The sequence below is a fragment of the Podarcis muralis genome, chromosome 5 (genome assembly GCF_964188315.1).
Source record: "Podarcis muralis chromosome 5, rPodMur119.hap1.1, whole genome shotgun sequence".
Lineage (NCBI taxonomy): Eukaryota > Metazoa > Chordata > Lepidosauria > Squamata > Lacertidae > Podarcis > Podarcis muralis.
The window spans coordinates 22,949,509-22,974,705 of NC_135659.1; the positions used below are offsets into that span (position 1 = coordinate 22,949,509).

General features: G+C 41.4%; 1 protein-coding gene across 8 annotated transcripts in view; it reads right to left on the reverse strand.

Annotated features, from left to right (window-relative positions):
* Positions 1 to 12,429: 12,429 nt before the first annotated feature.
* Positions 12,430 to 25,197, reverse strand: part of NTNG1 (netrin G1) — a 206,281-nt gene continuing 193,513 nt past the window's right edge. For all 8 annotated transcript variants that reach the window (XM_028732631.2, XM_028732635.2, XM_028732634.2 and 5 more), the window contains one exon: positions 12,430 to 13,767. In XM_028732631.2, the coding sequence (XP_028588464.1) occupies positions 13,532 to 13,767 (236 nt within the window). In that variant the 3' untranslated portion in view covers positions 12,430 to 13,531. The remainder of the gene's footprint in view (positions 13,768 to 25,197) is intronic.

Sequence of the window (25,197 nt, forward strand, 5' to 3'; positions counted from 1 at the left end):
AGGAGCTCACCCCATAGCGGGGATTCGAACTGCTGACCTTCTGATCAGCAAGCCCAAGAGGCTCAGTGGTTTAGACCACTGAGCCTAGCTCAGTTCATCTGTGCCTAGCTGACTCCTAAAGCAATTTGTTGCTGTGTGGAATATGCAGGCCAATCTTAGGCATATTTAGTAAGATTGTGTAATTGTGCCAGAAGTAGGCTTATGTAGGATTGCAGCTGAAGGCTAAGAAATAGAAAGATTTCATTGAATCTGATACAAATGGACTTAGAAACCAGCCCTCTTATTTCCCAACCCAGTGTTCAGTCTACCGGCCTGCTCTCACGCTCACTTCAAACCAAGAATGGAGAGAAACAGCACAGTTAACAATACATTTGGTATTTGTTAGAAAGCAAGTGTATTTCCCTGTTGGCTGCCTAGTTATCTCACAATAGTGTCATAAATAATTGTTCTGAGGGTGGGTGGGGTGGAGGGCAGTGCTTTTTATCAGAAAAAAATCATGCCAGTTAAGATAGCTCAGTACAAAATGCTTATGTAGATTAAGACGGTTGTGGTGATGCAGCGGACGGCAGCAACTGTGGCGGCGGCAGGCAAACAAACAAGCAAACTGCAGGTGCAAACAGCTTGATTTGGAGAACTTCATTCTCCCTCTGGATTGAAATGGTATCCGCTATGCTGCCCTTGCTTTTGAAATTAAGACATTTGTCACCAGCAGTGCTGTAGCTGTGGGAACGTTTGAAAGAAGATAATTTCTATTCTGCAATAATGCATGACAAAAGTAGAAATGCAGGAGGAAGAAATGGCACTGGGAAGGCAAGCCTTCTGGGGTTATTTTGTCACTTCCCCACGTGGAACTGTCCCCCCCCCCCCCGACTCGAAGCCCATTCAAATGGGCTGCAGTTACAGTTGCTGAGTTCTCACCTGGAACTGGTGACTTGAAATAGGGCTGAGGCAACAAGAGAGGATTGAATCAGTTGCTTGGCTTGGCCCTAGTATTAAGTGGGATGAAGTGGCTTTTAGGCGGTTGGTGATTTGAACAGTAACCAATAAAGAACAGCAAATTGACAATTGTTATCATAATGATACTTTTACCACCATGGGGAAGTTGCAAGTTGGACTATTCTGCCTTGGCCATCAAAACGTCTTGGCTGCCTCTACCTTCCTGCTGCAAGAAGTTTCCTTATAAAGTGTCAGATTCTTGACTAACCTAGCTCAGTATTGCTTAAAATGACTAGCAGAAGCTCTCTACCCTCCAGTTCCATAGCCATGCATATGTACAAGACCTATTTCTGAAAACATGCTTAAAGAAATATGCTGTATAACAGCGCCTGAGAGGTGTATTTTTGTAGGCATGTAGGGTTGCCACTTTCCCTTTCAGGAGTTCTGCAGGGTGCAAAAGCTCTTGCAAGTTGCCTCTGAAGCAGGGGATCACCAGCATGGCACCAGTGGGCACACATCTGCCCACAGAGGTCCTCACTTGGGCACACATAGGTACTTTACCTCCCAGCCTGTACTTGCAAACTCACTTTGTATAGCATTGTAAAACTGCCAAGACTTTGTGGGCAGCTAATTTAAAATGAGAGGGACGCGGGTGGCGCTGTGGGTAAAAGCCTCAGCGCCTGGGGCTTGCCGATCGAAAGGTCGGCGGTTCGAATCCCCACGGCGGGGTGCGCTCCCACTGCTCGGTCCCAGCGCCTGCCAACCTAGCAGTTCGAAAGCACCCCCAGGTGCAAGTAGATAAATAGGGACCGCTTACTAGCGGGAAGGTAAACGGCGTTTCTGTGTGCTGCTCTGGCTCGCCAGATGCAGCTTTGTCACGCTGGCCACGTGACCCGGAAGTGTCTGTGGACAGCGCTGGCCCCCAGCCTCTTGAGTGAGATGGGCGCACAACCCCAGAGTCTGTCAAGACTGGCCCGTACGGGCAGGGGTACCTTTACCTTTACCTTTAATTTAAAATGACAACATTAAGCAAGGGCTGAAGGGCCACAAACAAACTGTGCTGCCTCCTGCCCAAGTCACACCCAGGCCAATGTCCTCTAAACTTCTCCTGTGTGAAGTCAATTCCACCAAGGGCTTTTACAAAGTTCTTTCCTTCACGCCATAGCTGTCAACATTCCCTTTTTTGGCGGGAAATTCCCTTATTCCAGCGCTGCTTCCCGCTGCTATCCCAGATTGTTAGATATCCCGTAGACTGTCCCCGGGACAGGTGAGGCTGCTGATCCCTTATTTTCGAGGTTGCTGATCCCTTATTTTCAAATCTGAAAGTTGACAGCTATGCTTCATACACCTCAGAGGAAATTGGCAGCTAGAGTACTTGTGTGAGGGAGGAAATATCAATGGGCTTGAAGAACCGCAAGACTGCCCCTCTCTTAGTTTACATGGGAGAATATGGCTGAGGAAAATCATGGAGGCCCTTGTTTGGGGGAAAGGGCTGATAGGAAACCCTTGAGGGCTCTCTAAAGTTACTTTGAAGCAGCTAGCCAAATGCAAAGGAGGAGAATAGGGTTTCTGTGTTTTTAATAAGTGTGAACATGCAGGAATATTGCCAGGTGCAGCTGGTCAGGCAGGCAGGGGCGAGAAACACCACAGGTGCTAACATTCCCTCACAGCTGGGAACAGTATGAGATCCCAGTTGTTACCTCATTCTGGTCACCCTTCAGAGGTATATTACAAGTAATCACAACAATTCATCAAGTGTTGTGTACATTCAGTTCCACACCGAATGCGGTGTGCCCAGTTATGAACTTCAAAAATTACTTTTGAGGTGTGTGGAGCATTAATGTACAGCCTGAATGAGGTAAACAGAAAGAAGGAGAGGGAGGGTAACCCCCCTCCCAAAAAGTCCCCCAGACAGGAAGTGGCATAAAAACCTGCTGAGTTACCACTAAGTACTTAGCTAAATTGCTACAGAAAAGTTAATAGTCTGAGAAGATGGGGACATTAGAGATAGGTAAAAGGTCTTTAAAAGTGCAGTTATGTGTGCGGCAATTCACTCTGTGCTGGCTTGAGGGTAATCTCCACCGTACTTAGACATGTTGATTTATGAACTAATTAGCTCCATACAACAAAAATACTTCCAGATTCTGTTTCTCCTAACCAGCCCCCAAACCACCTAAACAACTGGAAAATGGGTTTTACATCTGCGAAGATTAAATTCAATATATATTTATGAGGCCATTCAAAATGGAGAGTCCTTCAAAACCGAGTTTCTAGGAAGCAGAAATATCCATGTATCAAACCCCAATAATGTCAGAATCCCAGGCCTCTGCAAATGAATTTATTCTCAAGGTGCAAGAGATTTTACACATTAATTTAGAGGCTTAATGCAGCACACATTATGTGGGCATTAATAAATTTAACGAAAGGGGGGCAAGGTGTCAAATGCTTTGCAGCTGTCCAGTTTCTTTGAAAAATAAGGCAGATATATTACTGCTTTCTTTCTTTTTTAGCTCTGTTGCATTCACTCAGAAATAGGTAAATTCTAAATTGCTTCTGCTTCAGAATAATATGAAGATAGGAAACCACCTTTCAAATATTAATTGCATGCATGTGAGCTCAGTTGAGTATACTGGTTTTGCAGATGGACAGCTGTGTTTAGTCATTTGCAGCAAAACAACAAAGACTCTTACAGCACCTGAAAGAACTCAGCATTTCTGTTTCATCTCTGGAAGCTGAGCTTTCCTGCTGCAAGAACATTCGGAAGCAAGTGAACAGAGGCATTGTCTCCTTCATGAGCAAGCTATAAGGGAAGAGACATAATAAAAATAAGCAGGCTTGAACCAATCAATGACACTTATAGAAGCTGATGGTGGTTAGCTGAGCAGCTGGCACCACTGTTTTAATTAAGTATACACATGAGCCTATGATGACACAGTGGTGGGACAAGAACAGCCACTGCTCATTGTGTGCAATGAGCACTAAGAGAGATATTACCCTGACTGGATTCATATGTCGAAAAATTCTCACACAGAGAGCAGACTAGAACTGTGCTTGCTGGCGAACGGAAGAAGGTACATATGAGCCAATGGGCCTTGCAGCTTTCCAATGATGAATCGTCGTTTCCTGAAGTCCTGAAGATGGAGGAGAACAAGGATCTGAGGTAATGTGTAACCACGCCTTTCTATGGTTGGCACTGAGGATAACACCTGTAGTACAATGAGGCCTGACCTCTCCATGGGTTGCCTTGATCACCAGGTCCCTAACATTTCTGTTCAATGGTGGCTCATTTGTATCATATACATGGGATTTCTCGCACTGCTTGACCTATGGGAGGTATGGAGCAGTCAGCTGACTGGAGGGCGGAAAGAGAGGCTGGCGAAGTAGTTCTTATGCAGTGGGCAAGAAAGGAAAGGGTGTAAAAAGCATTTTGTGTAAAACCTGAGCAAGCAGAAACAGTATCAGGGAAGACATTGAACTATAATAAGCCCTCGATTTACGCAGGGGTTACATTCTGTGGATTGCACCTAAAGCCAAAATCGTGTACAGTTAAAACACATTCAATGCAATGGTGGGCAGGATTGCCAAAGTCATTTTTCCTGGACGCCTTCCCCCTTTTTATTGTTATTTATTTGATTTTTTTCTTGCAACACACACAAAACTGAATGTGCACAGGTTAAGTGCATGTAAATTTTGTGGGACTGCTGTACAAGGTACTGAGTTTGCCAAGGTAATGCAAACGTAGGAGGTATTTGTAAAGGAAAAACCAAAAAGTCAGACACACAATTCTTCCCATGCTTGCTGTTCTCCTCTGAAAATCTCCTTCCATTTCTTCTATCCAGGTTGTTGTTGTTGTTTTTAATCTCTTCTCCTATTCCTGAGTGAGGGGAAATTGGGTTGGAAAATGCTATTGAGAAAGGTAAAATACATTAATGGTCTGCTTAAGCTCACCCTCTTTTCTCAAACCCTTCACCACTTTCTCCAGGTTTAACAATGAGCCTTGCACCTTCCTCGGTATAACAAGCAAATGAGAAAAAACTTATGTATCTTGCATTTATTTATCTGTCTTATAACTTGTAATTAATCTTCTGGGTAAGAGAAGACAGTGCGGATGAGTGGTGAGGTTTGCATTCCTTTCTGGGGTATAGAAATGTTTAGGGCCAACCATGTAGTGCTGCACTGTGTCGTGTCAAAATGGCACCTGGTAAGCTCCAGGAGTATAATATGGAAACTCCATTTATACTCTTGAATCATCCATGGATTAAGAGATGCAATGACAATAGAAGCTTAGAATGCATGAATGCAACCAATGAGGTCATGTGCTACTTTGACATTTTCCTTATTTTTCTGTTTACTGTTTCCGTCCTTCCTATATTTCAATATGTCCTCAATTTATTTCTAAAAGATGCACATTAATGTTTCTATTAAAGCATTATTGTCCTCCAGATATATCCCAATGCCTTGCGTTAATTAACTTTGCATTCTAAACAGCAGCTAAAAATCACTTTTATGAGAATCATTCCTCCGTTGGGATAATTTAGGATCTCCTTTATTTGACTTTCACAGTTTGTTTGTTGCTGTAGGTAAAGCGGATTTTTTTTTTTTTTGCCTGTAGCCTCCAACAAGTTACTCTGGAGTAAGCCTGTTCAATTACTCAACAAAATTGCTCCAACAAAAACAGTTGGAGGCTTGCAGCCTTAGAATCATTAACGAGTTAATATTCCTGGTTACACCTACTTGTAAATTAGATGAATAATATTTTACATAATAATTTGAAGATGGCTGGTTTGATGACACTTATGGCTGACTATGATTGCTGTACAAAAACCCTGCCAAGAGTCAGATGCAGCTGTGCCAAGATGCATTACCAAAAAGAAAAACTGTGTTCAACTGTGTTTACATGTGACTCCAGTCATGTAAATTGGTACACTAGATATTTGGCTGCCCCCAAAACAAATGTCCTAATCCAAAAGAGAAAACAAGCATGAAAACTGGTATTGTATATGTGTTTCCATAAGCTGAAAAGCCCAATCTAGGTGGAGCTGGTGCTCAGAGGCCTTCGCAAATCCTCTGCCACAGTGCAGGTTATCTTTTCCAGGAGACGGTCTGAATGGACAGTCCAATTTTTTAAAAAATGCACCAGAATTCTTAAAGTTAAAACAATACCACACACTACTTTTCCACAGTAAATTTGCTGACAATTTAAGTGGTCATGGAAGCATCCAAAGACTTTGGACCATAGGCCCAAATGTAAGTGGAATCTGTCCCCTAGTCCTTCCAAAAACCTAATAGCCCTGTGAAGTGAATGCTACTTTTAAAGTGTTACTTTGCCATATGTGGGAGTCTTAGGGATTATGCAGATAAAAATGGAATTTGCACATTTAATTTTCATAAATCATCCTTCCACCAGAATTTTTAGTTCCCTAATGAAAGAACAGTAAAAACTACATCTGAGAAAAATTTTATGACAAGGGGAACAAAATGGACATTATTTTTACTCTTGAGATCTCCCTAATTTTCCTCAGCAGGTCTGAATATTACCATAATTACATATCATGGAATAATGGCCTATTTCAGTAGCAATTATTGGAAGTTAATAAAATTATCACTTAATCTTAAATGTTGCCACTCTTTAATTTGCCATCCAGATTTCTACCCCCCCTCCCAGCCCCAATATGAGAGTAGAGCAAGGCAGGAATTAAAGCATTAATTATAAACTAACCTATTCATTTCATGTCAGAAAAATGTACGAATACCAGAGCCTTTGCTTATTTAAATCTCTATCTAGAATATTGTGAAATGAAACTGGAATTAAAGTAAGCAAGAACGAAAACGGATAATGAAAGAGCAATATTTAAACACGAAGATGTCTCACCTAGGAGATTCCATTGTGCAATGCAGTATTTATACATTGAGCAGCCAATCCTGTCCTGTTAAGTGTAATGGCATAGTTATACCATTGTCCGGTGCCCAGGGCCATATATCTCTGCCAAACTGCTTTCTAAAAACTCCTTAGTTTCACCACTGCAATTGTTGCTCCTGTGCGCCATAGGTTTCTTATGGCCAAACAGCATTGATACATTTGCCATCACTCTGAAAAAAAACATTTGAGTGGCAGATCCTGCTGCTAGCCAAGGCTAGGTCTTAGAAGAAGAGAAGAAGAGTTTGGATTTGATATCCTGCTTTATCACTACTGTAAGGAGTCTCAAAGTGGCTAACATTCTCCTTTCCCTCCCACCCCCCCCCCCCACAACAAACACTCTGTGAGGTGAGTGGGGCTGAGAAGACTTCAAAGAAGTATGACTAGCCCAAGGTCACCCAGCAGCTGCATGTGGAGGAGCAGAGATGCGAACCTGGTTCAACAGATTACGAGTCTACCACTCTTAACCACTACACCACACTGGCTCTCTTAGTGCCAAGGTAAAACTTACCTGCGTGACAAGTGTCATGTGTTTTAGATTGGCATCCTGTGGGCAGAGATAATGTCTTGATCTTATGGAAAGCAACTCCCCTTGGATCCTTTGTAGCTAAAGAGCAGTTTTAAAATGTTCTGAGTAAAATAAATAAATAGCCATTCAGTGGGCCTTGTAATGACCGCTCCCCGCATAAAACGGGGGGCGCCCTTTGCGTGGACGCGCGCAGCCCCTGGATCTGAGTGGCTCCATCAGCATAGGCTTGGCTTTGCCTTCCCTCAGGTGGAATACTTGGAGGTCTCCGCCTACCTCAGTCAGATGTCCAATCCCAACTGGGGGAAGCGTTGCCAAGGAGACCAGTCCAGGTAGGGGAGGGATTACCTGCCCACACAATAGAGGGAGGATCTTACCTGGGAATCCTCACTTGGCTCCAGTGGCCTTCCACAGGCCTTCAGGGGGCCTTGTAATGTACTTTGAAACCTCCCAACAACATGTAACCTTCTTGGGGATGGTTTGATTGGGGAGGAAAAACATATTAAGTCCAGGTCTCGGTCCTACAGTCGGCCCCTGACCTTCAATCCTGCATTTTCGAAGTGGGCCCTGTTTTAAAAGGAAACTGAATAACTAATTTGTCTAAAACTCACGTCCATTCTGTGTTTCTGTTTCACTCCTGACACTTCACTACAAAGGCACTGTAGAGACTACTGATGCCAAAGGATTTATCTTCCTTTTTAATGAAGAAATTCACTGTATCTATCAACCTTAGTATATGCCTGACCAAATGGGTTGTATAACTTTTCAGAGATGAATGAAAACAATGGGTACAGTGCAAGATATGGTTAACTTGAATGGAATTAGAAGCTATTTTGTACAGGTATTCTGAATTCTATGCCAGGTTTTGGCTGATAAGTGTTAGATCGCAACAATACCTTACATAGCCCCTCCCTCCATGCTATAAAATGCTGTGTGGTGGACCGCCCTTGGTATAGGGACATCCTACGGAGCTATGAATACGCAGAAGTCCCCCCCCCAATGTTGTCAGTGCGTGTTGTTTCCAGGAATCTGGCCTATTTGCTCCTGAAATGAACACACACCCCTAAGATCATTCAATGCACAAACAGAACATCCTGGTCAGTGTTGAAAGAGCTACTAGAGGTATGTCCACGGGATTGGATGTGCCTAGTGGGGTTGTGGGTTTTTTGGCTTTTTCTTTGAAAGACAAATCCTCATGCCACCCCACAAACTGCTTTTGAAATTCTCCTTCATTTCAAAGGCAGTTTGCCATTAACTGTGGGAGACTCTTGTTAGAGAAACACAAGTTGAGACTCCCCTTAGGGTACGCTGAATTAGTCAAATGGCCGAAGTATGAAAATCATAGCAGTTTGCCATTGGCTTGCAAAATCCTCTATAATCAAACATGCACAATCTACCTCCTGAGCATTTTCTTTTCTGATAATTGCACAGCCTGGTTTTTTTTTGCTCTGTTCTAATAAATTTCCAGGCAGCTTAAATTCCACATTTTAATATTAGAAATCCACTTTAATTATAAGTAATCCTTGGTGCCATGTGTCAGTCAGCTGTATTTGCATTTACACTCCTCTGTGAGGCTGCAATATAATTTTCTGTTTATTATCATGAGTGCGCTTCTGGTGTAAATCTACAATTTCATGTAGGTCGTTGCTGGCAGTCAGCCAAAGCTTTAATTTATCTTTGCCTTATCTTATTCCAGTACACCCAAAAAGCCTGATGGTGCAAATAACAAACATTCCATCAGCTGTGCTGCTGTGGAGGACTCCACAAATATCACCAGTTTACTGCTACTGTCATTCTCTATATTGGCTTTCTGAGAAACAAAACTGATAAGACAGACTTCTCCCCTGGTGGGTGTTCCTGGGGAGTATTTGCCAGCCAAATCATTATTCCCTTGAGGTGCAGGCAAGTCTATCAAAGATGATTCAAAGACTAGAGACTGCCTGATTCAGAGAATACAGAGCCTGGAGGGAACAAAATAGCTGGATTCTCTTGGGCTTTCTGTCTGTGCTGATTAATTGTTTTCCATTCGAGGCTATTATATTGGTAAAATATTTGCATTATGTGTGATAGAATATCTGCTCCTAAGCAAATTCGCCCTGTGTTGCCACTTTTTGATTCTTCCTTGTCTTTGAAACATTGCTGTGTTTAGTATTTTTTGCTTCCACTCCTTGCTCCATCTCTTGCTGTCACATGCGGTAATTGGGCTAATAAAAGGCAGAAACAAGAATTTATTACACCTTGGGCAATACTTTTAAACAAACTTTTATTTGCTAGAGCAGCACTTTCCCCACTACGTGCTACTGTATATTTTGACACTTCTTTTTAAATACTAAATCTGGCTTTATTAAAACTTAAATCATGCAGCTGTGCTCTTTTATGCATAGGGTGGGGGTAGTCCATACATTTCCTTAGGCAGACTAAGGTTTGGGATGCATATGAATATTCAGATGATGGGCCGTTGGAATCTACAGCTACTTCATTACTGTCAACCTTCTCCAGATGTTTTGCAGCAGAATAAATTTGAGTTAAGAAGATGAATTTTAGGCTTAAGTATTGGAAAAGATGACTGTGGGGCAAAGATGTCCTGTAAAGTTCTCAGTACGTGGTTCTTTACCACCACAAAGGCATTCAAACCATAGTTAGCATTCTTGGGAGAGCTGTGTTCAAATCTGTTTATACTTCCACTTTTGGTGGGCATGTCCAGCTGTGCATGAGTTTGGGGAATGCGATTCATGACTACCAAAATTTTCTCTACGCTAGACCATAGGTAATTCATAAAGCTATGCTGCTTCTTTGTTTTGAACCTGCAACTCTGGATACCTGATGCAACAGGAAAGCAATGTTTAGCATGTACCTGGAAGTCTGCCAGACAGCCTTCTAAACAGCAGTGGATTGATAATATTTGGGGGAGCATCATTACATGTAAACTTACCATATTTTTCGCCCCATAGGGCGCACCTAGTTTTTTTTTTGGGGGGGGGAATAAAGAAAAAAAATTAATTTCCCCCCCAGGCGCGGGGGAAGCCCGAGCTTCCCCCAACCCCAGCCCCGAGAACAGCCTGCTATCCGCAAGCCTAGGGAGCCCGGCAGGAAGTCGCGCCGGTCTCCCCAGGCTTGCGGAGAGCTGCGCGAAGCCCGGGTGCGCTCTTCAGCGTCCTATAGGGCGAAAAATGCGGTAGTAAGTGCTATTGTAAAAGCCAAGGAATTCCACTTTTCTTTCTAGCATGCTGTTATAGCACCATGATTTCCATCTAGTGCCTATTTGTGAAAGCCTTTCAGACTTCTGAACACATTCCAATCAAATACAGACAATTATGGCTTTTATTCAGCTACGTATGTCCAAACACTCCCAATATTTCAATATTCAGTCTATTTTATTCTAATGATGTTTCACAAGCCCACTTCTGCTGTTTTCCCCAAAACATGGCAAAAATGTGAGTCCATCTGATCCATCTCTTACTGCACAGAGAAAGTAGATCACGGAAGGGCTATCGTAGTGTAAATCATACTACCATAGCCTTGTGCTGTGCAGGCTTCTCCTGTTATGTTGAGGCATGAAGCAGTGTATCATGAAGAAGTGAGATCTTGCATCTCACTTATATGCATCCATTGAGTTAACTATCTCTATAAAACAGATGCAAATCATTCTCCTGGTAGCACCTATTTAGAGTCTAACATTGGGGGGCAAACAGATCACCTAGCAAAGTACTCAGAATGCTTATGGGGCAGGGGGGTTGCAAGACATTTGTTGCTCCACAGTGCTGGCAATCATACCACACATCTATTAACCACAGACCTATTTTAGCTTAAGTGTATAGCAAAATGCCCCCACCCCACTCCAGTAATAATGCTTTCAGAATTTTTGATCACGGATATTATATTGATGTGCACATACTTGACATATACTTGAAAATTCAGCACTGGCACTCAAAGGTTTTGCAACAATAGTCAATATATCTGATATCTGACAAGTGGCATTCAGCCCTAGTCAGTTGCTGACATGTATCCATCAGTGTTTAACAGTACTGGAGACCTGGCATGCAATACCAATCAGTGTTTGATAGTTTCTAACACATGGCAATAAACAGCAACAAGCACTTCATTCCGTATCAACCGGTATATGCACTGAAGGTATCCACAAAGGTTCTCCTGTGAGTGCCTCGGTCTTCATAAGTGGGAACTAGAAATATGGCCTTCTTGGTTGTGGCACCCTGCCTTTGGAAATTCCTTCCCAGGGGATTTGCCTAGTGCCTTCATCTTTGCAGTGATGAAACATGCATTTTCTTGGCTTTTTCAAACTGCTAAAAATGCTGCTAGAAGCTGCTAGTCTAGTACCATTTTGTTTATGATAGCGTTTTGTTCTTTTATCTTTTGTCAGTTATCCTGGGAACCTCTTTGTTGAAGGCATGCTATACAGTTAATTAATTAGATAAGTTGACTGTATCTGACATAGTACCAATCAGTATTTGGCAGTTTTGCATAGATTACTTATACTTAAGTACTTTATATTACCTTCATTCATTTAACCAGTCCAAATATTTCAATGCTGAATTTTCATGTTATATTTTGACTTGTAAGTTTCATGTATTGGAGCTTGACTTAAAAAAAATCAACATTGAAATATGAATTGTGAACATTGATTTCATTTCAGCTTTATAAAGCTACGGTATTTTGATACCTGTATGTTATGTGTTAGACGTATTACTGTGAATAAATTAGTTAGCAGAAATTATAATTAGTATTTTGACACTTGTAATCCTAGGCATCCTACTCAGAAGTAAGTCCCATTGAGGCCAATGGGGCTTGCTTCCAAGTAAGTTGCTATATGATTGTAGCTAAACTGAATTGATTTGAAGGAAATGAATTGAGCTTGTCTGCCAGCTGAAACATTACCTACCATGGCCTTGCCACTCATAATTGCTGTCTCTGAATCATTTGGGGAGTTTTCTTTCACATCCATCTCATTGTGTTTGCACAATTCTGCATTTGAATTTCTATTCCATCAAACTGGTAAAATGCAGTTAAGAAATTGCAATACTAATCCCTGAAATTGTTTACACAGGAATCTTTATTCTCTTAAATCTTCCAGTGTTAAAGCAACAGAAAACATTTAGAATGTCCTTTGGTGGAATCTTATTACACTTGCTATAATATGTAAACTGATATTCTTTGATGCCAGCACGTTGCCCATACAGAGAAATCTCTGCACAATTAAATGAAAAGCGAAAGGAAAAAAGAAAAAGAAAAAAATAGGATGAAAATAAAAAATAACTCCCCCCCCTTAATCTGATTAGGATTAAAGTACATTAATAAATTGTCTGTTAACACAAATTGGCAATAATACAAAAAATCTACGTCTTACGTTAGTCAAGAAAAATAACTTCATTTGAATACAAAAGGATAAATACACTCTTTTTTTTTTTGTCCTATAGCCACTCTTGTACAGTAGGTCGGCACTGCATGAACTTGATGCAGTGCTTCTAAAATATACAAGGGTATGACTGGCTTTAGATTTATTGAGGAGGGAGCTGGTACACATGTGCATTTACTAACATCAGACAAAGAAATCGTTCAACCAACAAGGGTTACAGAGCAACGTTCACTAAAGCACAGTTGGAAAGGGAATTTCAGGGGCTGAAGCAGGCCAATATGGCAGCTTTGAAACAGATTTCCTTATACCCACAATGCACTGACAGCAAAGAATTGCCTCTATTTGGTTGGTCCACACACTGGGAAGAGGTACAGTTGCGCACCAGATTGGAGGAGCAAGGTTTTGTAGTTTCTTTCTTTCTTTTTTTGTATTCCCGTCTGGGGGTGGTTACGAAAGCCTTTTCGATCCTGTGTAAGCTTTTGCAGCTGTGACTTAGTAGTAATAGTATTGGCAGCTGCTGACTTAAGCTTGAGTCAGAAAATAACAGTCTTGACTCGCTGGGTTGTCCACAATGGATAGATATGGCTTAGTTCGTTTGGGCCTTTATAGAGTCTATATATGTGTGGAGATTTTAGTTTTCCCCCTTTTATGTTTTTGAAAGACTTATTAGCATCTGCTTGCTGCTGCTGCTGCTGCTGCAATTTCTTTTCCCCAGATTTCCTGTGGCATGTTCTTTTTTTGTTTTAAGCAGTCTGAAGTCGATCCTCCAAAGCTGGGTTGCCTAGAATATGAGAAACCCACTTAATCCTAATGGAGCAATCAGTGGTAATAGGAGTATAACACATGGTAATGATATTGCCCCTTGCGCAGAGCTTTGACTGCAACCGTCTGGGTCCATTTCACAACTCCGCTTCTCGCACAGCACACCAGTGTAGGCTGCGGGGCACTGGCAGCGGACGTTGTTGTGGCACGTTCCCCCATTCTGGCAAATCTGAAGTTCATTGTCACATACGTTTGCTGCAAGGAGGAGTAGAAAGAGAAAAGCATAATCAGTATAAGTGACTTGGTTATGACAAGCAACGAGGAAAAATAAAAATAAAAGCATTGGTTCTTCAACCCGCCCGCCCCTAAACTCCGATAATTTCAGTACTCGGGGCATTTACTTGTGAGTAGCTTTGCTAAACCCATGGTAATTACTCACCAGCAAATGTACTGAAGAATGTGCCTTGAGAGTGGGCCTGCCTCTTTGGTCGTGAATCTCTGTGACTTCATCCCCTCACCTCCCTGAAAGGGTTAGCTTTATATACGCAGCCTATAAGCAGTCAAGTGCTTGCCCCCCACAGCCAGCAGTTATGCACACTGAATGTGCTGGTTTTCCAACTTGTGTATAAACCAACCTGTGTTACAGCTCCCAGCTGAAGGCTTAAATTACCTTCCCATGTTCATATTACCAGGGTTACCACAGACTCAGGTGTGCAGGATAAAACACGCACAAGGCTGCTAGTCTGGGGTGCATATAATCTCATGGGGGGGGGAGGAGAAGGAGGCATCACCTTTTCCTCATGGTGAACATAAGAAAGCCAGACATGCTGTCTACCAGCCTATGGCAATCTGCTTAAGTGCAGTGGTCAAAGAGGAAAACCTAGAACATTTTAGACTGTGGAATTTTGCACTTGTGTATTGTGCAGATTTATCCAAGCTATGCATTCAGAAAAAATTACAGTACTGTATAGACTTTCTGGGACTGTTCCACTACAGACAGCAGGTGTAGGATCACATGTCTGAGCATTCCCTTCCAGAAAACTTAATTTTAGAGAAAAGGTTACTAGTTCAACTCATTCCCTGATATGCCACTTTTCCACAATGAAGGAAAACGCTATTGCCCCACCTACAGTGGTGGTACAGTCTTGGGAGATCTATGCTTCATGAATGTTCTGAATGTGACTTGAAAGCTATGTGAATATGCCCAAAGATCACACCACCAATTCAGCGCTAAAATTATACTGTGGCATAACCCTGATGAGATGCCCATGCAGAAGTCTTCCTGGGTGCATGTAACTGACACTCAAAAGATATAAATAATTATGCGAATAATGGAAAACCAGGCATACAGTTCTATGTAACAGGTGGCTCTGTGTGTTTCCAAAATCTGTATATACGTTGGTAATCATTGCTTTGAATCCAAACTATAGAGCTGAGATTCAAAGAACAGTGAGTGGAAGGAAAATAGCACACAGCACTTTTCTGCAAATACATGTGGCGCTATAAATTGGTAGGTTCTATAGCATTTCCCCAGCTTGTGCAAGAGGTTGAATTTGATGCTGCACCGAAAGAATAACAATTCTGGTTTTACGCTGCAATCCTAACCCCATTTACCTGGAAGCAAGCCCCATTGCTTTCAACAGGACTGACTTCTGAGTAGAAATGGTTAGGATTGTGCTCTTTGCTTCATCTTTCTCATACAAACCTTCTGTGTGCTATGTGAAATAGCCATTCTGTTAGTAGAAGCCTCCCTCTGTAGGCAGAAGGGCATTGTTGGATCCAACCCATTATGTTTACCATGCTCACATTAGTTTTGTGAGACGGCAAAATACACCAGTCCACTTTGAATTACTGGAGACAGTGAACCTGGCTCAAATAAACTCAATCACAGGCACATAACAGGATCTTCGAATATTTCTCTGCAGCAGTGCCTACTCCTTTAACTCAACTGATTTCTTCCCTTGACTTCTACGCAATTCTTTTGAGCGTCTATATAAATTCCAAGTATTACTTGCATGTAAATGACTTTCTTGGATGGAAGCCAAAAGCTTTAAGCAGCAATCCTATGCACCCTAAATGGGAGTAAGCCCAGATTAACACAGTGGGAGTTACTTCTGAATAACACATGCATAGGATTGTGCTATCAATATTAGCTTTCTCCAGGCTTTCGGAGTGAACACGCGTGCACTTAAAGAGGGCAGGCAGGGCAGGGGTGAGCTTGCAAGTCCTGATCCCAACCTTCCCATGTGGACCAGCTGCATTTCAGACCTCCTTTGTGTGGAGAGGAGGGGTCTGAAGGGGGATGCTAAGCATGCTCATGAGCCCTGATACAGTCTTCTCCAAATGCAGGGAAGTTCTGAAGTGAAGGCAGCATGTCCAGAAGCACTGCCACCTCTCTCCACTTCTACCCACACAAGCATTTGGGTGAATGCTTAACCAGGGCTCAAGTGCCCAGTTACACAGACACAAATACAATGGGGATTTTTTGGGATCAATGCCTACTTAATTTGTTGTCAGATTGCAGGCTCACAGTTATTCAGTATCCAAGTAATTTTATACCTTTGGACAGGGCCAGCCCAAGACATTTTGGCCCCTGAGGCGAACCACAAAATGGCACCCCCCCCCCAGGGAAGAAGGGGTGAGTGAACATTGGTATCAGGATCTGTTGTCCCTGTGGATCCTGCTGCCTGAGGCAATTGCCTTAGGGCCGGCCCTGCCTTTGGAGTGCCTTAAGGTGCAGTTTTCCTGACAGACAGGGCATAGCAAAGGGAAGCATTACTGTCTGAACAAAGTCTCTATATGTTGCCATTATTATTATTGAATTGGAATTATTAATAGTCATGTTTATATACAATGATGATATTTGCAGCAAACAGGACAAAACTTGCGCATTAACAAAAAGGCAACACTTAGTTGCCCAAAGCAAAATACCAATATGAGACATGATGCCATTACACTGAGCAAACGTATCTGTGGAAGGTAAGCTGAAAGCACGAGGAGGAACTAGCAGAGAAATGGGAGCATGCTCCTGGGGAAATCTCATAAGCAAGTGAATACAGAAAGAAATAGGACAAATGTCTCCCTTTTTAAAACAACAACAACACCAAAGTGACTACTAGCCACAGACGACAATTAACCGAGAGGTACATATGTCACATTTTAAAACATTTCTTCCTATGCATACGTTCTCTTCCTTCCACCCACCCACCCAGCATGCATCCTCTGTCCAATCTCTTGCTAATCCTTCTTCTTTTATGATAGAGATATTCTAAAAGGAGTTTAAACACTCAAAGTACCAATCAAATAAATCCCTCATAGCCTTCTTTATCGGGGGAAGGCAGTAGCTCAGTAATTCAATGCATGTTGTTTAGGCAGAAGTTCTCAGGTTCAATCCAAGACTCCATTTCTAGTTAGAACAATCTCAGGGAGCAGACCTGAGTAGGACCTAGGAGAGCTGCTGCCAGCGCTGGGTAGGATGGACCAAACCCTGACAGAAAAATAAGGAAGTTTCATGTGTTTGCTCTATTCAAATCAACAGCGGTTGCAGCAACAAGTAGTTCTTGGTGGAATTGCTTCCCTTACAGTTGCTTATAAAGCATGCCCTTTGTTCCCGATGCACAGTTGACTTCTAATTCTGTTCATGCAAATGCGTTGAATAATAATGCTCTTTCACTTCCTCTCCAGCATACCGTGCCATAATTAACAGGAGGGCAACCAACAGGCAGCATCTAAACATGTTCTTCCTTCGTCACCTTCCTGTGTGATTCCTTTTACAGTGCTAATGTATTTTTTATGACCCATTGACACAACACTGAAATGCATCCACAGTTTCTGATCTGTAAATGTCACAACTGCATATTAAGCCATTATAAATGCTGCTTGCTCAGGGAATTGTGATGATGATGACCATATGTCTGCATTTTAGTCTTCTTTAATATAGCACACTAGACGAGCCTAATTGGGCATATTTATATTGCAGATATAAACCAAGAGAAATAATAAACCATAAAGCAAGTCTGGTGAGATTTCAAGTCTGGGAAAAGATTGCAAGCAGCAACAGAAGAAATAAATGCAGAATAAGGAACTAGACTTTTTCTTAGATACTCATAGCAAGATTATATTTTGTGAATTTCCACATTTGTTTGGAAATCTTTAGACTGGTTCACTCAAATATGTATATAATTCTTTGATTAGCATCTAAATTAATAAATTGACTCCAGTGAATACCATAGCATATGTTGAGTTCTATTTCTGTTTGTGGTGCTGGATGTAAAGTGATGCATTTCCAACAGCACTGAAAAGCAATGCCTCTGAGGAGAGAATGAAGATTTGTGTTGTTGATAAATGATTTGTCTGCACATGACTGCTTTGCACTGCAGTCACATGATCAGCGATTATTATTCCTTACAGTCTATATCCTCAGCAAGGCTGTAATCCTATGAACACTTACCATAAGAGGTATAGTTCCATTGACCCAATGAGACTATTTTGGAGTAGACATTTATAGGACTTAAGTGTGTGTAAGGTTGCAGCTTATATCTAATATTCACATATGATCTTTCAGTTCATTTGGCTTGAAATAAATAAAACTTTTGTAGAAAAATCCAGCTGCAAAGTCCCTTAAAAGATTCGGCATATTTGAAAAGGGCAGCTGTGGTTTGGTGTTTCTTTGTTTCTTTCTAAACTGGGCAATGTCAGGCATGGAGTATCAATGCAATAGCATGGATATTGATCATTACTAGCCTTAAATAATTAAATGGCAAACTAATAGTTAATTAAATGCCCCTCTTAAACACCAGATGAGCTCTTAATATCTAGACGTTGAATGCTAATTGAGACATCTCCTTAAGTGTGCCTATCTCATAACTAATAATTATTGTTTGGGTTTACTTTTATTTGCAAAACATTTGAGTGTTTAAGAGTGAATGATCCCAGTCTACGACTATGATTTCCATCCCACAGTAACTGCAGCATTTTATAAAGTCTATGATGAAATTACTGGCAGCTCCATTTTAATCATTTGCGCTGATACTTCTGCGGTGTAGTGATATGTTTTGTGATGCTCTAACTCTTGGTATGCCCTGTCCTAAACACTTAGAGGGCTATATAGAAAGGATACTAGTAGCTTGACCCATGGTATGACATGCAAGCTAAAAAAGTGAAGGCAAATCCTTATGTAAAACACCTTGAAGGGGGTGTTTTATGCATTGGTTTGTATGCATTGTGTGTGTGTGTAGTTTCATGCACTCGTTATCTTATTGCTTGGCTGCAATAAGATACCTTTACCTACCTTTGCTTGGCTGCAAATGACAATGTTTGTTAAGCAAATCATATCCAGCTCATCTCTATTCTTTATCTTTGATGTTTGAGTGAAGCTGGTGAGTCACCTATACCCTTCAACCTTTGGCTAGCCACAAATTTATTTCTTCCTTGATGACTGTTCTGCCACACAAATTGCTTTCACTCACACCATCAGACAGAAGCAATATTTGAATAAATGGACATTGGGTAGGACCCATAGTAGCTAGCTTCCAACTATGACCGGTTCATGGCAGATTAGCAAACACAACAACTTCAGAGGCATAATCACAACACTGTAGCACAAGTTCACGTGTTAGAAAATGGCAGTATAGATTCACAAGAAGCCATTTGTTTTCTAATCCCAGTGTCATTAATAACTGCAAATCTAGCAAAAAAAAAAAAAAAAGGAAGAGAACAGCGTTCTGGGGGATGTGAATCTTTTTCACTAACAGGGAGGTGATGGAACTGAGATGTATAGTACACCACTGGAGAACCCCAGAGTGTCTGGGGATGCCACAGCTTCATATGGGGCCCAGATAGGTCAGAAGTAGCTTTCATGTTTTTATGTACCTAAAACAGGATTCAAGAACAAAGGTCTCAGCATCACATGACAAAAGCTGATTACTGTTAATAACGTATTGAATAAATATAAAATACTGAATACCGGTAATAGAGAGTGGTGCAAGCCATCACCTGTATGAACTCCAATAAGGGGAAGATGCAAAGAAGCACACTGTGCTGGCGTACTTTCACAGTTGCATAGAAAGGTGGCAGTTTGTCATCTACAAGTGAGACAAGCATCACCTGATGAAATCCCTGCTCCCACACGGCTATTAAATGCACAGAAACCTTGCTCTCATTAGCACTTAATAGCTGGGACTGATGGATTTCCACATTTTGGCAATGGGAGATCTGGGATGCAATTGCTAGTGGCCTCCTGGGAAAAGCAGCCATTTCTTCCACTTGGTGGCTGATTAATGCTGAAGCAGCTGAGAAAAGGTGGCATTTGAGACTGACCCAAAGTGTTAAGACTGAAGGGAAAGTAGCCACTCAAGGCAGACACCCTATAATCGTTATAGCATAATGGATGACCCTATTAAAGACTACGAGAGTCAGTATACTATATTTAGGTGCTGCTGATTGCAGGCTTTCCATGTTTCTTAACATTTCACCTAAGGTTTTCCCAACCCTGATTTTGAATGAAGTCACGATTCCAGCAATATGGACTGGAAAATGAATGTAACAGCTTTTGATCTCTGGCACAGCAGTAGATCTTCTAAAAAGTGACACTCATTCAATGGATTAGTATATATACTAACATTATATCATTTTCCCTATATTTTTACAATGTGAAATCATGTGAAAGAAAGTTGTATGCTGCTATGAAAAACAACCACTTACTCCAATGCTATGGAAAGAATGAATAATTATTACATGAAGACTAGGTTGAAACAGAAATGTTTGTGTCCCCCCATGAGACAAAAAAGTGAAAGTAATGGTCTTTGAGAAGGTGATGTAATTAATTGCATATCAAGGGGGGTGGGGGTGCTTAAGAAAAATCAAGATCAGCCACAGAGGTGGAGATGGGTGCGTCTTCGACTATTGCGTCTGAAAGGGATTTGGTAGCCACCCTTTTAATTTGAAATGAAGTTAGATTTAAAATCATAAAAACAAGTTAACAACATTGCCCAAAGGCAACTCATTGCTGAATAATAACGTGATCCTACATGTGTTTACTCAAAAGTAAATCCTAATGCATTCAGAGGTCTTATCCCCAAGTAAATATTCATAGGACTCTAGCCTGGGGCTATGCACACTTAATTTGGAATAAGTCCCAGTTAATTAAATCAGATTATTTTCAAAGCATCACACTTAATGACCTTCTGTAAATATTTATTTGAACTTATACTAGATCTCTGGAGAATGAGTTTTAAAAAAAATCTTACAGTTGTTGGCATAGCAAGTTGTTTTAAGCCAGTTTCTGATCAAGATCCACCGGCTTCTGAAGAGTAAGGCAGTGGTGCCATGTTTGATGATGATGAAGACCCAATTTTGGGCTAAACTATGGAATAAGGATGGGACGCGGGTGGCGCTGTGGGTAAAAGCCTCAGCGCCTAGGGCTTGCCGATCAAAAGGTCGGCGGTTCGAATCCCCGCGGCGGGGTGCACTCCCGCTGCTCGGTCCCAGCGCCTGCCAACCTAGCAGTTCGAAAGCACCCCCGGGTGCAAGGAGATAAATAGGGACCGCTTACCAGCGGGAAGGTAAACGGTGTTTCCGTGTGCGGCTCTGGCTTGCCAGAGCAGCAATGTCACGCTGGCCACGTGACCCGGAAGTGTCTCCGGACATCGCTGGCCCCCGGCCTCTTGAGTGCGATGGGCGCACAACCCCAGAGTCTGTCAAGACTGGCCCATACGGGCAGGGGTACCTTTACCTTTACCTTATGGAATAGGATCAGGACTGCAGTAATTCATATACACTCTGCTCCATGAAAATATGGGAAGCAGAAACTTATGTTTGGATTTTCTCATTCAGAATGTTTGCATATGGGCAATGTAAGTCACAATTCTGAAACCTCAACACTTCCTAATATGTTGAAGGAAGGAAGGAAGGAAGGAAGGAAGGAAGGGTCTTTTGAGACCAGGGGTATAGAGAAATAGACTTAAAACTATTCTGTATCTCCTATGCTCAAAAATGTTATGAAATCATACAATCGGTTCCAGAGGTGTGCAACAGTAGAAATGCAGCTACCAAGGACTTTGAAATAACAGAAAAGGTAAAAGAGTAAAGGAACAATATCCAGCACTGCACAAAAGAATAAGTGGGCACTCTCTCCAGACAGAGATAATAATCTCACATCATAGAGTCGTTTTGACAGGCCTGATAGAGGATAACAAGAGATTGCTTTCTAAAACGGACAAAATTGAAAATAAATCCAGGATTAGGCATTTTAGAATTACTGTTGTCCCAGAGGGGATGGAGCCCTCCAGTTGTTCTTAGGCAAGGGGAGGCGCGGTTAACTAAGCTTGTGCAGTTGTCTGATTTAGATCAAGTGCTTTCAGGAAGAAGATTCTTAAGGGTGGGAAGGAATCCTCAGCTCCAGCCATGCCATAAATCCTTTTGATTGTCTTTGGATACCAGGCAGTTCATAATACAGTCCTCAAAGCTGCTGGAGTCACCTGAGGGGTACAATCGGTTGGTGAAGACTGGGGAAAGCTGTAAATGTGATAATGAAGTTCAAAAGCATGAGGCTGGTAATGAAAGGGCAAAGGAACTGTGCGCATACGGCTTAGAGATAAGAAAATGAAGGGAACATAGTAGTATTCAAATGCGATAAAAGACTCCCACAGTGAAGGAGAGCAAATGTTTTCCTGTTCAGCTTTAGGTTGGACATTACATATATCTATATATGAAAATCTGTACCAAGTATGCAGTAACAGTCTGCATGAAAATGTAGATTCTTCTTCCCCGAAGGTACTGACAACCTAATTTTTTTTGATGGAGGAAAGCCACATGTCATAACACAGAGCCTTGGGCAGCCTTAAGAGAGTCAGGAGTATGCAACCAGACCTGAAGAAGAAGTCTTTCTAGTAGGAACGGCAGTGGTTTGGAGTGCTTGGTATGTTTGAAAGGGAGAAATGAATCTTATATGCCTCTACATTCTTTTAATGTCTGATGTTTTATCACATTATTATTATTATTATTATTATTATTATTATTATTATTATTATTATTATCATCATCATCATCATCATCATTAATTTTGTTGGGAGCCGCCCAGAGTAGCTGGGGAAACCCAGCCAGATGGGGAGGGTATAAATTATTATGATTATTATTAATTTTATGGTTTCAATCAAATTTCCCTTCTGGTTTCCATCTGCCCACCCCACTGCCTCTATTCCTCAGAAGCCCCACCCACCAACTCCCTGCCCCAAGAACACACTCCTCCTTTCCTACCCCTGGCACCAGAGGTTGGCATAGTTGGGCACTTGCTTCAGGTCTTGGAAGGGCCTATTGCCAGCACTACTTAGCTCATTCTCTGGGTCCCACTTGACACTGCAATGCAGGAATTGCAACTAAAGAATCCCTGACAGATAGCCAACCAACCTCTGTTTTAAAAAGAACCTCCAAGGAAGTAGATTCTACACTCTCCAAGGTAGTCTGTTCCACTGCCAGCTCTTGCTGTCAGAAAGTTCTTCTGATGTTTAGTTAGAATCTCATTTCCTGCAATTTTGATCCATTGGTTTGGGTCCCTCTGGAGCAGGAGAAAAGAAGCTTTCTCCATCTTCTATGTGACAGCCCTTCATGTATATTTTAAGATGGCTATGAAATCACCTCTCAGTCTTCTCTTTACCAGGTTACACATACCCAACTGTGAGGTGATAGACAGGTGAGAGGCCTTGTTCACCTCTCGGACTTGTCCTGCTGGACAAATCCAGTTCTCCACCCTTGATATAGTGGATGTAATTAGGTTATGATGCTATAAAGATATATGACCAAATGATGATCACTGAAGGCAACTAAAGTCAGTTAAAGCAAGTGAGGGCAATGACAATATGCATATTTCTCAAGGACTGTAAAGTGTGTGTGTGTGTGTAGAAAATTCTGAAATGGATTCAAAACTACATAAAACAATAGACTTTTGATGAAAGCTTTTGTTCTCATCAGTAATTATTCATTTCCCAAGAATTCAATTAGTGAGGTGGTTTCTTTCAGCTAGTCTCATGAGCAGGGTTTGGGCTTGTGAAAAATGTGAAATCTATCTCACAGCTATCCATAAAATGGCTGTTCTGCCACCTTCATTTCAGGATCAGCTCTCAGTAAGCTGCCTCCATAGTATGTGAATATTAAATATTGCCTTGTGTATGCAACTTGGGTGCACTGTTTACTACAGAAGAGAAAAAATGTATTCAGTACACAGTATAAACCACTACAGTTGGCAATGAGAGTTTATGGGGACCTTTGGAAAATACGTTGGACTCTGGATTATAGCTATACAATTCCCCATCTTCTGAATTATTAAAAAGCGTGCAGATAATACTGGAGCACAGCTCTTTTATGGAAACCTTGCATTGGGATGTGACTAGAGGGTTACTGAGCAATACGGTGGGTTTCCGTACAGACTCTTGTCTAATACCACATTTGAAAATTGTATGCTTGACTTAAAAGGGAAATTTGTTCTGGCTGAGCTGTATATGTACACTCCAGTTTTTTGTCAGGGAAGAAAAATACTGCCCTACACATTTTAATAAGTAGATTAGAATGGATCCAAAGAGGTAAGTCAAGTCTGTTATGTAAATTTTTGTGCGAGATACCCGCTGTGCATAGCAAAATGCTTATGGAAATGCTTTGAAAAGAATTATTCTACATTTGGGTAGCTAAAAGAGAATCCTTTGGATTTGAATTTCCTCACAATGAGAAAGATATTAGATTTCTGTCTGGATTATCCATGCCAATTAAAAACTTTAATTACTGCTTCACTTTAGTGTTGTGCATGGGGGGGGGAGCACTAGAAGCTGGTCCTATTTTTAATATTGCTTTGGCTTTGAACAAAATGACAATTTATTGTTTTGACAATTTGTGCAAATTCCATTTTAGATTCCCACCCGCCCCCCCCCCCCATGGTAAATCACACAAGTTGGGATTTTACTTGATATATTGACAAGAGCTGAATAGTAGCAAAGAGGCCACGTTTCCACATTATGGCTTGAAATTGAATAGGTTATCAATTATTTTAAATGTTATGTTTTCTGGGGGGAAACCTAACTAACAGCAGTAGAACACCAGTTACAAGAGCAGAACGTGGCACAAATGAAAAATTAAGTGAAGGGATAAATAAATAAATATCCAGTTTATAATTGTTGTTTTGTGATCTCCATATTATATATATTTTGTCATGCACTACTCTGGGTTTGAAGGGAGGAATATAAATTTAATAAATACATTTCATGAATAAATGAATGGATAATAAGAATATGGCAGAGCCACATGTGCAAGCTCTTTATATCTGGCTGCAACCCTTGCTTCCAGCTAGGAGGAAAGGACTGCATTCTTGGCCTTCTCCATAGGGATCAGGGCTTCCAAATGTGGTTATGGTGATATAGGCAGAAGGCCTTGTGAAATACAACCTGTGTTGCTTTACTTGTGGATGAATGCAAGTTTAGGGGGTGATCTCCACAGAACAATATGTCACTTTTCAAACCCTCAAATTTGTATGGAGATGGAAGCAAGGCTTGGATTGACAAACTCCGAAGAATTATCTGTGGAGGTTGCAAAGTAGAGTAAAATTATAATATTACTTTTATGAGCCAAGCTAACAAGTGGAAAGAAAATATCAGGATTTATATTAGTTATGAGGCATGTACCCCCTATTTGCTTTATGTGTGG